The sequence below is a fragment of the Eschrichtius robustus genome, chromosome X (genome assembly GCF_028021215.1).
Source record: "Eschrichtius robustus isolate mEscRob2 chromosome X, mEscRob2.pri, whole genome shotgun sequence".
Lineage (NCBI taxonomy): Eukaryota > Metazoa > Chordata > Mammalia > Artiodactyla > Eschrichtiidae > Eschrichtius > Eschrichtius robustus.
Genome location: NC_090845.1, coordinates 81,600,247 through 81,614,748, shown reverse-complemented (window position 1 = coordinate 81,614,748; position 14,502 = coordinate 81,600,247). Strand labels below are relative to the sequence as shown.

Genomic DNA, 14,502 nt, shown 5'->3' with positions numbered 1-14,502 from the left:
TTTAATATCCAAAATACCCTTCAAATGTATACATAAATGCAAAGAACCAAAAATAAAGGGCGTCAGAGGACAGACCTAATCTCCATAGTATATGTTAACCATATTATGTCATCAGAGTTGACAGAAGTAAATTTTAAAAAAAATATTATTCTTCCAGAAGCATCTTAAAACATTAAATATATTCAGGGTAATTACTAAAATACAATAAAACAATTATTTTGACATAAAAGAAGTATTTGTTTTATGATTCAAGTTTCTCTCTTTTTTTTTTTTTTAAAGTTATTCTGGACAGATTGCCTGGGTTCAACTCATGGCTTTTCTACTGGTGAGCTCTGTAATCTTAGGCAAGCACTTACGCTCTCTGTACCATGGTTTCCTCAACTGTAAAAGAGTTCATAGGATTAAACTATGAGTTAATAGGACTAAATATGTAGTAGGTATAGACATATAGATATAGATGTAGATATAGATATAGAAGTATACATATATACATATATGCACTTATATGTATACACACACTTACACACACACAGTGCTTGGAACAGAGTAAACACAATATTAGTAAGTTAATTTTACTGTGTTTACTTTGGTATAGAACGGTAGTGGGAAAAAATGACCAAGTTCTCACAGCTGTCCCTTTCTTATACTCTGCTTTTGAGACCGAAGAGAAGTGGGCAGGGCACAACAATTAAAAGAATGACACAGCCATTGAGAAAAACAGGATACTACAAAAACTGGTTAGAACCTACTAGGTCCAAGACGGTGGAAGATTCAACTTCCAGTAGACCTTGAGCCTCATTATACACTCATTGTAATACATTAACATCTAAATGACACACCCACAGGCATGACAGTTCAGAGGCCGACAATAAAAGACCAAAAGTTGGTGGTGCCCCAACTCCTGGAAATGTCTGCCTCTTCCCCCAGATAGTTGGAGTAATCTTCCCACTTGTTAGCCTATGAAATTACCCAGCCCATAAAAACTAACAACCCATACCCCAGGGCCCTCTTGCCTTCTGAGATGGCCCAAATTCTATCTATGGAGTGTGTATCTCCCTGAATAAATCAGCACTCACTTTACTTTGACTTGCTCTTGAATTCTTTCCTGCATGAAGCCAAAGACCTTTGCTTGGGAACCCATCCCAGGGGCTTGCCCAAAACCTGGGATATGACCATTCTTTGGCGCCCTCCTTTTCTTACAACACTTTGTCTTGACCAAACTTTTCTCAGGAATCTCTCCTTCCTACAGGCTCCTGAGCTCTGCTTGCCACCAAAGAATGAGCAAGCACTAAAAATGTGGAACACATCCCCTATATCAGGGTCTCTTGGGAATAAGCTGACCACAGCAAGACACTTTTCCTGGTGGCCCCCACTGGTCACTTATCTGGCTTGTCCAGTTTCTTCTTAAAAGATTCTGCTTATCTCTGCTTACCCCTTTTTACCTTAAAAAAAAGAAACACCTTTTTTCTGTTAGATTTTAAGACCTTGCAGATTTCTGAGGTCAGAGCCTTCTCTCTATTCTGAATAAAATCTCTAAGTCCAGATTTGCTTTTATTTGACCAAAAAAATATATATATATCCATCACTAAAAACCACACTTTCCATTGCTCCTTATATTGTGATTATATTACTGTTTTAATATTCACAATTGAAGTGGTTTATGTTAAAGTTTCATGACCCAGGTGTTTTCTGAGTTCACCCCAGAGTGCTGTATACAGAGTCTTAATTTTCTAAAACAAAAACACTTTTCTATTTATAGAATAACTATACTAGATAAAATCTGCCAATATTTCTGTTCTTCAAAATTCCAACTTTTAAATAACTGAGTAACAGGTCCTTTTCTAAATTTACCAGAATGGTTGAGAATGTTAGAACACCTAAAATCTGTAGAGCTTCTCTCTCTCTCTCTCTTTCACTTTACATAGCTAGTGACATTTTATTCCCCTTGCTTCCCTCCTTTTAATTGGAGAAATCTTCTATAAACTTTTGCCTTCTCTGAGGAGTTAATTCTCAAAAAGTCATCACTCCAAGGTCACAGTGATAAGATGGTTCAGACAGGCATTTGAAAACTTTCAGAAAGGTATATTGAGTGAAAATTCTCTAATGCTGTTATTTTAGTTTATCTCTCAAACACTAATGAAAATTCATTTTGACATTCTAGTCAGGCTCCGTTTTCAGGTAATTCTCACACTTGATAAAGCCATCCAGGGCTAACAGAGTACTTCTGGTTCTGGCATAGTCTAGACCACCCTTTGGCAAGTTATTTTTCAAAGACAAAATTTGGTCTCTCAAACTAGAAAAACACTCATATTTAACCTAGCATATAGTTATGACAACATTTTGGTTCCAAACCTCAAAACATGGTGAAGAAACCAAGGCATAAATTCTAGAAAACAAATGTCAGTGAACAGCTGAATAACTGTTTATTTTTAGTGGTGGTGCAGTTTAACCAATGAGGTAATTAAAATTTAACAATATGTGTGACATAGTTTATTTTTTTAATGGTAGAAAACCAAATTTTTCTAGACAGCTAGACTGTTCATATATATGTGAGCAGAACTTAAAATTTTCACATTGAAGGAGGTCAAACTATACAATGTGAAAAATTCTCTTCAATAAATGGTGCTGGGAAAAATGGACAGCTACATGTAAAAGAATCAAACTGGGCTACTTTTTCACACCATATACAAAAACTCAAAATGGATTAAAGGCTTAAATGTAAGACCTGAAACAATAAAAGTCCTAGAAGAAAACATTGGCAGCATGGTCTTTGACATAGGTCTTAGCAATATTTTGGGGAGTCTATTTACTCAGGCAAGGGAAACAAAAGCAAAAATAAACAAATGGGACTACATCAAACTCAAAAGTTTTTACATAACGAAGGAAACCATCAACAAAACAAAAAGGCAACCTACAGAATGGGAGAATATATTTGCAAATGATATAACTGATAAGGGGTTAATATCCAAAATACACAAAGAACTCATACAACTCAACGTCAAGAAAACAAACAACCTAATTAAAAAATGGACAGAGGAACAGGATAGACATTTTTTTCATAGAAGACATACAGATGCTCAAAAGACACATGAAAAGATGCTCAACATCACTAATCATCAGGGAACTTCAAATCAAAACCACAATGAGATACCACCTCACACCTGTCAGAATGGCTATCATTAAGAGACAACAAATAACGAGTGTTGGTGAGGATGTACAGAAAAGGGAAAACCTTGTGCACTGTTGGTGGGAATGTAATTGGTACAGCCACTGTGGAAAACAGTATGGAGTTTCCTCACAAAATTAAAAATAGAACTGCCATATGATCCAGCACAAAAACACTAAAACACTATTTCAGAAAGATATATACATCCCAATGCTCATTGCAGCATTATTTACAATAGCCAAGATATGGAAGCCAAATAAGAGTCCATCAAATATTATGCAATAATAATGGAATATTACTCAGCCATTAAAAAAAAAGAAGTCATGCCATTTGTGACATCATGGATGAATCAAGAGGGTATTTTGCTAAGTTAAATAAATCAGACAGAGAAAGACAACAACTGTATGATCTTATATGCGTAATCTAAAAAACAAAAACAGACTTCAGAGAACAGAAAGGCGGTTGGCAGAGGGGAGGAAAGTGGTTGAAAAAGGTGAAGGGGATTAAGAGGTAGAAACCTCCAGTTTTAAAATAAATAAGTCATGCAGATGTAATATACAGCATAAAGGATACAGTCGATAATATTGTGATAACTTTATATGGTTACAGATGGTTACTAGACTTATCATGGTGTTAATCATTTCATAATGTATGCAAATGTCAAATCACTATGTAATACACCTGAAACTAACATAATATTGTACATCATCTATATTTCAATTAGAAAAAATTTTTTGCATTGAAAGATGACATTCTAAAGCCCAGTTTCTCAGAGAACATCAATTTACTGATTAACCATGTTTAGTTTATGGTATTTTTCTCTGTGACCTTATCAGACATCATCATGCTTCATATTCACTAACTTGCGCTGTCACTGTTAAATTGTGAATTGACACCAAAATGGTCCCTTTTATTGTTAAAATTTATCATAAAATAACTGTATTACCAGAATATTCACGAAGTGATGCTGTCAGCGGTATGTTGTTTTGGCACAGTGGGAAAAGAAAGTGTTGGTGAAAAATAAAATAAAATAAGACTTGAAAATTGCTTCCAGGACTGTGTAAGTGATACAAAATGTAGAGACAGCTCAGCTTGAAGCGCTTTTAAGGCAGAACTACAACATATGTCATCTTAAATACTTACAGTTTTAACTCCACTTAGTAGCTACTGTGGCTTCAGAAATGTAAGAAAAAACTATCACAACATATTTTGAAATCAATTTTCTTTGAAATGTACAATCTTACCTTTCCCACCTTTTTTCCCTCGGATTTCCGCTGATTTAGGATAAAGTGGAGGCAAAGGAAGCAAAGGAAAACAAAACAAAACAAAAACAAAAACAAAAATCAGCTCCAATTTGTTATTGCAAATACATTTTTTAAAAAACATGCCAAAATTCCCAGTGCAATAATACACTGTTTTGTTCTTCTAATGAAACTATTTTCATCTGTTGCATTCTTCAGTGGTTTCAGGAAAGGGATATAATAACATTGTAAATCTCATACAGCAATATGTAGAGCCATATAAAAATCTTCGATGGTCATCAAAAAGTCATTAAATCCTTAGCTCACATAGGCATTGGCCAAGAAAAGACGTATTTCCAATTAGATATTCTCTTATTTATTTTCCAACCATTTTTAAGTGGATGAGTCTTTATCTCAAGCATGAACACATTTCTTAAAAAGAAAAGCTAGTTTAGTTGGAGATTCTTGAATTAGGAATAAACATAAATATCTATACAGCTTTGGATACTCTCTCTAAATGTTAATTTTTGTGGGTCTTAGGAGCAACTTAATTCAATTCTGTTCAACTAAATAATTTTTGCAGCCATCCTGGTAAAGTCATTTTGTTCATTTTTATTTAAGACTTCTTTTTTCCCCCATTCAACCTCAGGAAATGGGGTAAATTGATTTTGAAAACTCCAGAAGCATTTAGGCCATTTGTCGCTTGGATTCATTCTCCATTGTAGAGGATGAATACATCACATGATAAAAGGATCACATGTCTAACATTTCTAGCTAACGATACTCCCCAAATTTATCTCAGTTCCCTGTCATTGCTACAGTTGTGCAAAAGTCTCTCTGAGCATCAGAGAAAATTGGGGAGGAGATAGAGGTGAATTTGAAATAAGGGTATATACAAAGAAAGATACAATAAATGTAGTAAGAGGATGAATGCTGTTGTTTAGTGGTTTGATATGATTTCAGATCTATTTGTTCATGACAAAAATTGTTTTGATCTAAGAATACAGTTGTTTTTATAAGTAAACTTGTTTCAATAAAAGTATTGAAGTTGTTGTGTCAGGATGTCATCATCAACATCTGCGGTTGCTGACAAGCACTCAGTAGTAGCTCAACTGCTGAGGGGCACCGCTGGGGTCTTATCAATAAGAACATATGAAGAAGCAACTATGGCAAGGGGACATTAGAGTATAAATACCCAGAGTGTGTGAGGACCATCTGAGAGTGTTCGGTCTGGGCAAGGTGTCTCTTTGCTCATCTAAATAGCTCTCTGAAGACTTTGGGGTATTGGCTCCTGCCTAGGAAGGTGGATCTCTGCTCAGCAGTGGTGAAAGCCATGAAGCAGCCCCAGGGAAGGAGATTATCATGCTTGCCAGCCTCAGTGCCTTCATTTCCTAGCGATGTGCTCTACAACAAGAGACTTTCATCTTTGCGCTGGCAGCAGGACATCAGCTCTCAATTGACTAAGCTCTCTCTCCCGAGAACCAGCTCATAGAAATGTCAGGGAATCATTGACTGAAACCTTGACCAGGCATGATGATAACCTCTTGCCTGAGTTGTCTTGCAACAGGAGGTCTCGATGAAGAATGTGGTGCTGCCACCAAAAACTAACCAGGAGTATTCGGGAGGGGCCAAAGGAGGGAGGACATGCCAACCCATAGTATGTCTTGTAAAACTAACCTGGAAGAATTTGGGAAGGGCTAAAAGAAGGAGGGAGGAGACGACATGTCCTGCCCACCTCCCAGAAACCCTCACACTGGAATCCATCTTGGCTGAGAGATGTGAACGCCACCAGGGAGGACCCTGAGTCAGATCAAATATGCGCCACGCAAGATGATTGTCCAGAGATAACCCGGAAACTAATCCCATTACCATAAAACCTGAGACCGCAGGCCACGTAGCAGAGCAGTTCTTCTGGGTTCCTTTACCCTGTTGCTCTCTGCCTGGGTGCCCATTTCCAATAAAATCTTTTGCTTTGTCAGTACATGTGTCTCCTTGGACAATTCATTTGCGAGTGTTGACAAGAGCCCACTCTAGGCCCTGGAAGGGGTCTCCCTTCCTGCAACAGAAAGGTACACCACAACTAAATTTGGACTTTATTCCTTTCATCGTGCCCTTTGCCTGGAACAATAGTGTAATTAATCAATCATTGGTTTGGAGTATGTTATTTCTCTATTGGCTTATTAAGGGACATTATCTTATATGCTATTGGCTTGTGAAATTATAATTCCCACAGTAGACCTGTGTTAAATAAAATATTGGCAAAGATAATCTCAGTCTCTGAGCATAATTTGCCTTGAAACAAAACAAAGGCTCTATATTTTGTTATCCAATGACTTATTCTCAGACCAAAAAGGGTATAGTTTTTTTCCTGTCATATTAATATAACTTGAGTTTCCAAAATTGACTTTTGAGGAAAGTATCCAGACATGGTCACAATTCTATTATCTAAGGAAATCAAAGTGTGTTTTTTTCTTTCCACTTTGGGTAATTATTTTTAGCCTAAGATATTCTTATTGTCCTTATGTGTTGATCAAATTCAGCCGTCAATGGCTCAGTGTTAGAATTCTATTCGTCTGTGAAGGCATAGCCTGAGGATAATGCCTTGAATAATCTCTTTCACGAAAGTGTCCTTGGATTTTAATGTCTTTAAACAATTGGTATTTACATCTCTCTTTATTATGAATGATAATTCTTAAATAACAGGTTAAAAATTTTAACTTTCCAACAGAAATAATATCATGGACAAAAAATCCCTCAAAACTTTACCCATATTTAAGAATATAATATTAAAAAATACCATTCTTTATTTTATAGAACCACGATAGATCTTTTTATATTCCCTCCATTAGAATTTACTGTAAAATCACAGTAGATTTTAGTTAGATGTTTTACCACTTATTACTGAGCAATGCAAAATCCTTAGCAAGACAAGTGAAGATGTGAAAATATTAATTATATCTCTCTTGGTAAATTAGTGAATTATTGAAAAAGTAATGCCTTAATATTTAAGGTTAGTCAACATATTGAGAGCACCTCTTTACCGTTGCAGTGAAAAAAGACAACTCCAGAATATGTGTTTATTTCCCTAAATTATATATTTTAATTAAGAGCATTGCCTATGCTGTGCTCCTTTTGCCCTTGTTTGAGAATTTCTATTGAGAAAGTTTAAAATAGATCAAGTGGGAAATATTAAAATGATAGTCTTTGCATTTTCCACACCACACAGACAGAACACAATCTGTCACCATAAGTGGGCCCTATCTCATGACAACTAGACAAGCATTAGAATTAAAAGAAAGCACAGAAATATATTGGCAGGCATGTGAGTAGGTTGGCAAATTGATACCAGACTTGATGATAGAAACATTAAAAAAAAATCAATTCTGGAAAGGGAAAAAACATGCTGAAAAGCAATTTCTATTTTAATGGAGACATGGATTTTTATCCCCTTATTTTAAAAATGACCCCCAAGAGGCCAAAATTATATCAACAAAATCACTGTCCAAACTAAATTATATATAGTGAGGTAGGGAGAAAAGTTCACCAGTCTGAATGTTATGGGCTCAGAATTTTCTATAGTATACATTAGTCATGTAGTTTTCATATACGTTCTTATTAACCTCTAGGAGTGAATAAATTCTAACTCTTGCTGCCAATAAATGAACATTTCTCCTATTATATCTAATTTCCTAGATTGATAGAGCTGATTGACTCTAATGAAAAAGAAGGCCAAGATATAGCATACAAGAGAAGTAAAGTGTGTTAATATCAAGGGGATGATCCAACTAGGAGAGCATCCTCAAATTTTAGTCAGCTCTCTTCTGTATCATACAGAGTTAACCCAGTAGAGTGTGGTGGCAGATAAGTCACCACAGTGAAGAGTTATTCAAGTATACACTGAGGCTGTAGCTGTGTCAGTATAATTGGAAGAAATAAGATCAAATGATTTTGGTATTCCTCAATATCTATGTGCTTTTGTTTCAGCTTTGTCTGTTTTTGGCCTGTGCATTCAGGATGAACACAACAAGGACAAAGGGTGGGATCAACACAAGAAGAAGTCTCTAACCCAAAAGAATATTGCCTCTGTGCAGTCTCTCTGAAAAATCCTAACTCCTTCTTTTACCCATCTCCAAGTTTACTACTTCTCTTTTCCTTTTCTGACTTGTGTACAGTACAGCTGTTACCTTCATTCTGCCTTCATGTATTGCTGCTGCTTACAGAGCAGCTGTCCTCTTGAACACAACCATTAGGAATTTCTGATCACTAAGACTAATGACAGAGTAAAGGGAACAAGACTAGAGTCAGAAGTCAAGGCAGCCACATCTCTAAACACGGGTAACAGAAAGAGGAAGACACTTATTAGAGGACAAAGACACCAGAGCTTATCCTAACTCACTACTCTGCCTGCTGATTAGGAAAGAAATAGAACAGAATGTGTACAGGAGATAATGCACTTGATAAGCACAGCTTTATTTTAAAAGCTGATTACGATTATCACTCAATAAAGCATCAACCATCACTAAATTTCTTTTTTTAATTGAAGTATAGTTGATTTACAATGTTAGTTTCTGGAAAACAGCAAAGTGATTCAGACATACATACATATATATCTATTTTTTTCAGATTATTTTGCCTTACAGGTTATTATAAAATATTGAGTATAATTCCCTATGCTATACAGTAGGTCCTTGTAGGTTATCTATTTTATATATAGTAATGTGTATATGTTAATCCCAAACTCCTAATTTGTCCCCCCTACCTTTCTCCTTTGGTAACCATAAGTTTGTTTTCTATGCCTGTGGGTCTATTTCTGTTTTGTATGTGAGTTCATTTGTATCATTTATTTTTAGATTCTACATATAAGCAATATCATATGATATTTGTCTTTCTCTGTCTGGCTTACTTTACTTAGTATGATAATCTCTAGGTCCATTCAACATCACTAAATTTTTGTCAGCTGGATCAGGTGCAATAACAACTTGAGATGTCCAGTAGTGGTCAAGATTTAACAAAAAGCACTTTCAATGACACCAGCAGGGTTGTGGTGGTACCTTTTCTGAATGGCATGGTCAAATGAAAATAGTACACAGAGCAGATCCCGAATAAATATTTGTCTAACAGATAGAAAAAACTGGGGAAGAAGGTTTTTTATCGCTGTGTGTGCATGTGTGTTTATAAAAAATTAAAAGCCTATGGAGTCAGGTTTCTAATACTATACCATGTGGAATATCCAACCTCTCCCCCTAATCTACGCTTTAAAAATATCAGAACTTCAAGTGTAATTTTTACTTGGCTTAAATCTCCATATAACTACCACAGCCTAGTTTATTTTTTTTAGTAGGCTGGTACATGTGACATTGTATTTCAGAACTTTATTCAGTTAGCAACTTAGAGTGTTGTTGGCTTTAAAGGAAAGATACTGGTGAAGCTAATAATAATAGTAAGCCTAAAAGTCCTTCTCAACATGTTTGTTTACTATCTATTTCCTCTCTAAAATGTAAATCACCATTTCAAAAGAACACATTTAAGGGAACGTATCTATGGATTTTTATTGTCTTATTCTCTTTTTTCTAAATTTGAGACTGGTATAAAAATTGTATACATAGTTTCAATACATCAGTAAAGAGAATATGAAATTTGAAATCAGAAGATTCAGGTTTCAGTCCTGGGTTCACAAGGAGCTATGTGAACTTATTCAAGAAGCAAAAGTTTAGAAGGCTATATCTTCCTCCTACACTGAATCCAAGGCATTAGCTACATTTAATGATGATGAAGGTGATGATTGTGACAATGACAGGAATACTATTACTACAACTATCACTACCACTGCTATCATCACCTTTCATTTATTGAGTATGAAGCATTTTAGTAAATGCTTTACAAATATCATCTCACTTAATTGTTATAGTGACAAATATCATCTCACTTAATTGTTATAGTGACACTTTGATGTGAGAAAATTTTCATTTCCATTTTACAAAGAGGAAAATGTGGATCAAAGAGATGAAGAAATTTACTTAATCACTCTACTTGTAAGGTATAGAGCTGAGGTTTCAATCCAGATCTTCTGGATTCTAAAGTTCTAGAATGTAAGCTCCGTGGCAGCAGGCATTTTGTCATTTTGGAGTTTGGAATTCTGCTATATTCTCAATGCCTAAAAAAGTGCCTGGTACTAAGGAGACCTACAATAAATATTTATAGACTGAATCAAATAACAAGATATTCCTCTATTATTTAATTACATAGATAATTAGAGCTAGATTGTAATAATTGATTATGAATCTTACTGAAAAGCACAAATTTTGGAGCTATATTGACTGGATTCAACTCTTGTCTCTATCACTTATTACCTATGTGACCCCAGGCATGTTTCTTCTTGTCATTTTGCCTTAGTTTCATCATCTGTAGAATAGAGAAATATGAGTTCCTACTCCAGAGTATTTGTTACAAGGGTTAAATCAGTAAACTAGGGGCATCAAACAGTAGTTGGCACTTTGAATAGTATATATATGTTAGCTCTTATTACTGGTGTTTTGTTTTAACATCTTTATTGATATACCTTACATACCATAGAATTAATCCATTTAAAGTATAAAGTCAAAGTTTTTTTTGTATATTCACAGGTATCTGTAATCATCACCATATTGAATTTTAGAACATTTTCATCACCTCGAAAAGAAACCCTATAACACAATATTATAAATCAACTATACCCCAATAAATTTTTTTTAAACACATAAAACAAAACAAAACAAAAGAAACCCCATACTCTTTAGCTATCACCCCTTAACCTCTCACTTCTCCCAAGCTTTAAACAACCACTAAACTACTTTCTGTTTTTTTATTGTATATTTCTCTGTTCTGGACTTATGAATAAAATCATATAATATGTGGTCTTTTGTGGTTGGCTTCTTTCACTTATAATAATGTTTTCAAGGTTCAACCATGTTGCATCATGTTTCAGTAAGTCATTCCTTTTGTATGTCCAAATAATATTTCATTGTATAGATATACCACATTTTGTTTAAACATTCATCAATTGATGGGGATTTGGGTACTTACACCTTTTGGGTATTATGAATAATGCTAATATAAACATCATACAGAAGTTTTTGCATGGACATGTGTTTTCTTTTCTCTTGGGTATATACCTACGAGTGGAATGGCTGGGTCATAGGGTAACATTATGTTAAATCTTTTGAGGAAATGCCAGACTGTTTTCCAAAGCAGCTGCACAATTTTACACTGCCATCAGTAGTGTACAAGGGTTCCAATTTCTCCACATCCTTGCCATCAAGGTAATTTATTTGTAACTTTAGAATTAAATATTAGAATACTTAGAATTAAATTCCTATCTAAATATTTTTAAAACTATACACTGGAGTCCAAAATTATTTTAATTAGATCAATAAAACTATGTAGCATGAACTATTCTACTATGTGAGCTTAATGTACTATTCCCTGTTACTAAGATACCATTGAATAGATTGCCAAACCCATCCGTTGAGAGGGTTGAAAGGTTATCTATTTCTTGATATGAATTTACATATAATTTGAAATACATTAAGGAAATTCCCTCTGCTAAAGTTAATGAAACTTTTAAAAATGTTTGTCAAATTATTTATTCAAATCCACCTACCTTATAGTATATCACTGTTAAAAGTCTGATAAAACAGTTGGAAGAACACATAGGATATCATGGGAAGAACACATAGGATATCATGGGACACATAGGATATCATGGGACAAGAACACATAGGATATCATGATAGGATATCATGGGACAATGACATTGCATTTGCTGAATATGGGGGAAAGGGATTGAGAGTACTGATTAAATCCAGTTGAAATGATTTTTTCATGGGTGCTGAACGTTGGATTTGGAACATGCAGAGATTATATAGAGTACCAGAATGAGAGTCAAACTAAGGGGGGAAAAAAACAATGCTTTATTCAAGATTGATACTAGAATTGATCTAACAAAGCTAAACAAGAGTAAAATATTCTCAAAATGACATAGAAGCGGAATATTATGGATGATACCAAATTCACAGTTTCTTATGAGAAGGCAGGGTTAAGTTAGAATACTATTACACTTGTTCTCACATAATCTTTCTGGTTTATTCAAAACCCTACTCTTGCCCTGAAACATTCTTATACTGTGACAATAACAAAATCAATGTGACAGACACGTCTGCTTTCTTAAAATATTGCATGTCAGTCAAAACAGTGTTTCATTTTTAATTGTTTGAATTTTGCTTAAAGATACCTCTGTTTGCTGCTAAAGACATATGCAATTGTCTCCAATATCACTTTAAATTACAGATCATCCTAACGTGTCATTCTTGTGAAATGTAAAACTGAGAATATTGCATTGCATCTATTAAAGCTTGTAGATGTTTACAAAATGAACATCAAAGTAATAAAGTGATTATGAGAATAAACATCAGAATACAAATGATCTTTCTTATTTGCTAAAAGGAAATCATTGTTTTAATGTGCAGTAGCTACCAGACTGCTTGATTCTGTGAATGCCTGGTTTTTATATTAGATGAAAGCATGACTAACTAGATCTATGATAAGAAATAAAAATTTAAAAGTGACCTATGCACCTGCCTTTATATCAAACTCTGAGATAACAAAAGGGTATTTTAAAACAGTATCATTATTTCATTAGCATCGATTCAAGTGAACGTTAAATTCTCATATAGTGGTCTCACATAGGTACTAGTTAAGCATATGACTTCCTGATTGTGACTTGAACCTAAGATATAGTTGCATTCATTTTAATGTATCCTTCAACTTTAGTTTTAATCTAATATTACCTAGCTTACAGCAGACTAAGTTATTATAATTGTCTGATACCCATTATCACTTCTTGCTTATTTCCTAGGTGGGAAAAATCTTCTCTTCTGGGATCATCATATAGTTTTCTTCAGCTCTTAGCTGATTACTGATATATTCTCCCCTATTTCAAACTCCTCTAGCAATTCCATACTGAATTTCCACTTTTAGTGCATTTTCTGTAGAATTTTCAACTTTATTTCAAATCATCTGAAAAAACTGAAACTCAAAGCCCTTCATTTTTTTCCCCAGTTGAATTCATTGCTTTTAGGTTTGTGAGATTTCATTAAGCTTGTCTTAATACTATCAACTCAAATGAAGCATAATAGCTTTAGTGGATAGAATAGTGTCCTCCAACAATTCATGTCCACTCCAAACTCAAAATTTGATCTTATTTGTAAAAAGGGTCTTTGTAGATGTTAGTTAGTTAAGGATCTTGAGATGAAATCATCCTGGATTTAGGGATGCCCTCAATCCAAAGACTGGTGTCCTTGTAAGAAGAGGACACACACAGACAGAAAGAAAGTGGCCAAGTGATGGTGGAGCAGAGACTAGAGGGATGCAGCTACAAGCTAATGAATGCCAAAGATTGTCAGGTGCCCACAGAAGCTGGAAGAAACAAGGAAAGATTCTTCCCTAGGGCTTTCAGAGGCACTGAGGACACCTTGATTTCAGAATTTTAGCCTGCAGAATTGTGGGAGAATAAATTTCTGTTGTGTTAACCAAATATTTTGGTAATTTATGGCAGTCCTAGTTAAAAATACAATTAGCGAAGGGGATATGCTCCCATTTCAGGAAAACAATACCCTAGGAGAGAAAATAGGTAGTTCTGTTTTATGATTATCAAACCAAAAATGCATTGAAAGATTACTGAACACAAATCACTATATTTCATATAATATGTAAGTTTTTGGAGGACTGGGATGATTATAAGTAAGCATATGGTACAAGAGAAATAGAATATCCGGTTTTGAATAATGTGACATAGGTTCCAGTTCCAGATCACTCACTCATTTGTGAAACATTTAGCAGAAGCCTATTTGGTACTATGTACAAATTTTCTAAATTATAGAAAAATGAATGGGATAAGGCCCTTGCCCAAAAGGATCTCACAGTTTATTAGGGAAGCCAGAGGTAGAAATGGATAATTACAGTATTACATTTTAAGCGTTGTAATGGGCAGATGAATAAAATACTATCATATCACAAGGGAGCAAAGAGCTGTGTGACCCTGAGCAAGTCCTTTGAGCT

General features: G+C 34.7%; 1 protein-coding gene across 1 annotated transcript in view; it reads right to left on the bottom strand.

Moving 5' to 3' along the window:
• PCDH11X (protocadherin 11 X-linked) overlaps positions 1-14,502 on the bottom strand; it is a 694,007-nt gene that overhangs the window by 300,310 nt on the left and 379,195 nt on the right. Inside the window, exon 5 of the mRNA XM_068533257.1 lies at positions 4,411-4,440. Coding sequence (XP_068389358.1) covers positions 4,411-4,440 — 30 coding nt within the window. The remainder of the gene's footprint in view (positions 1-4,410; positions 4,441-14,502) is intronic.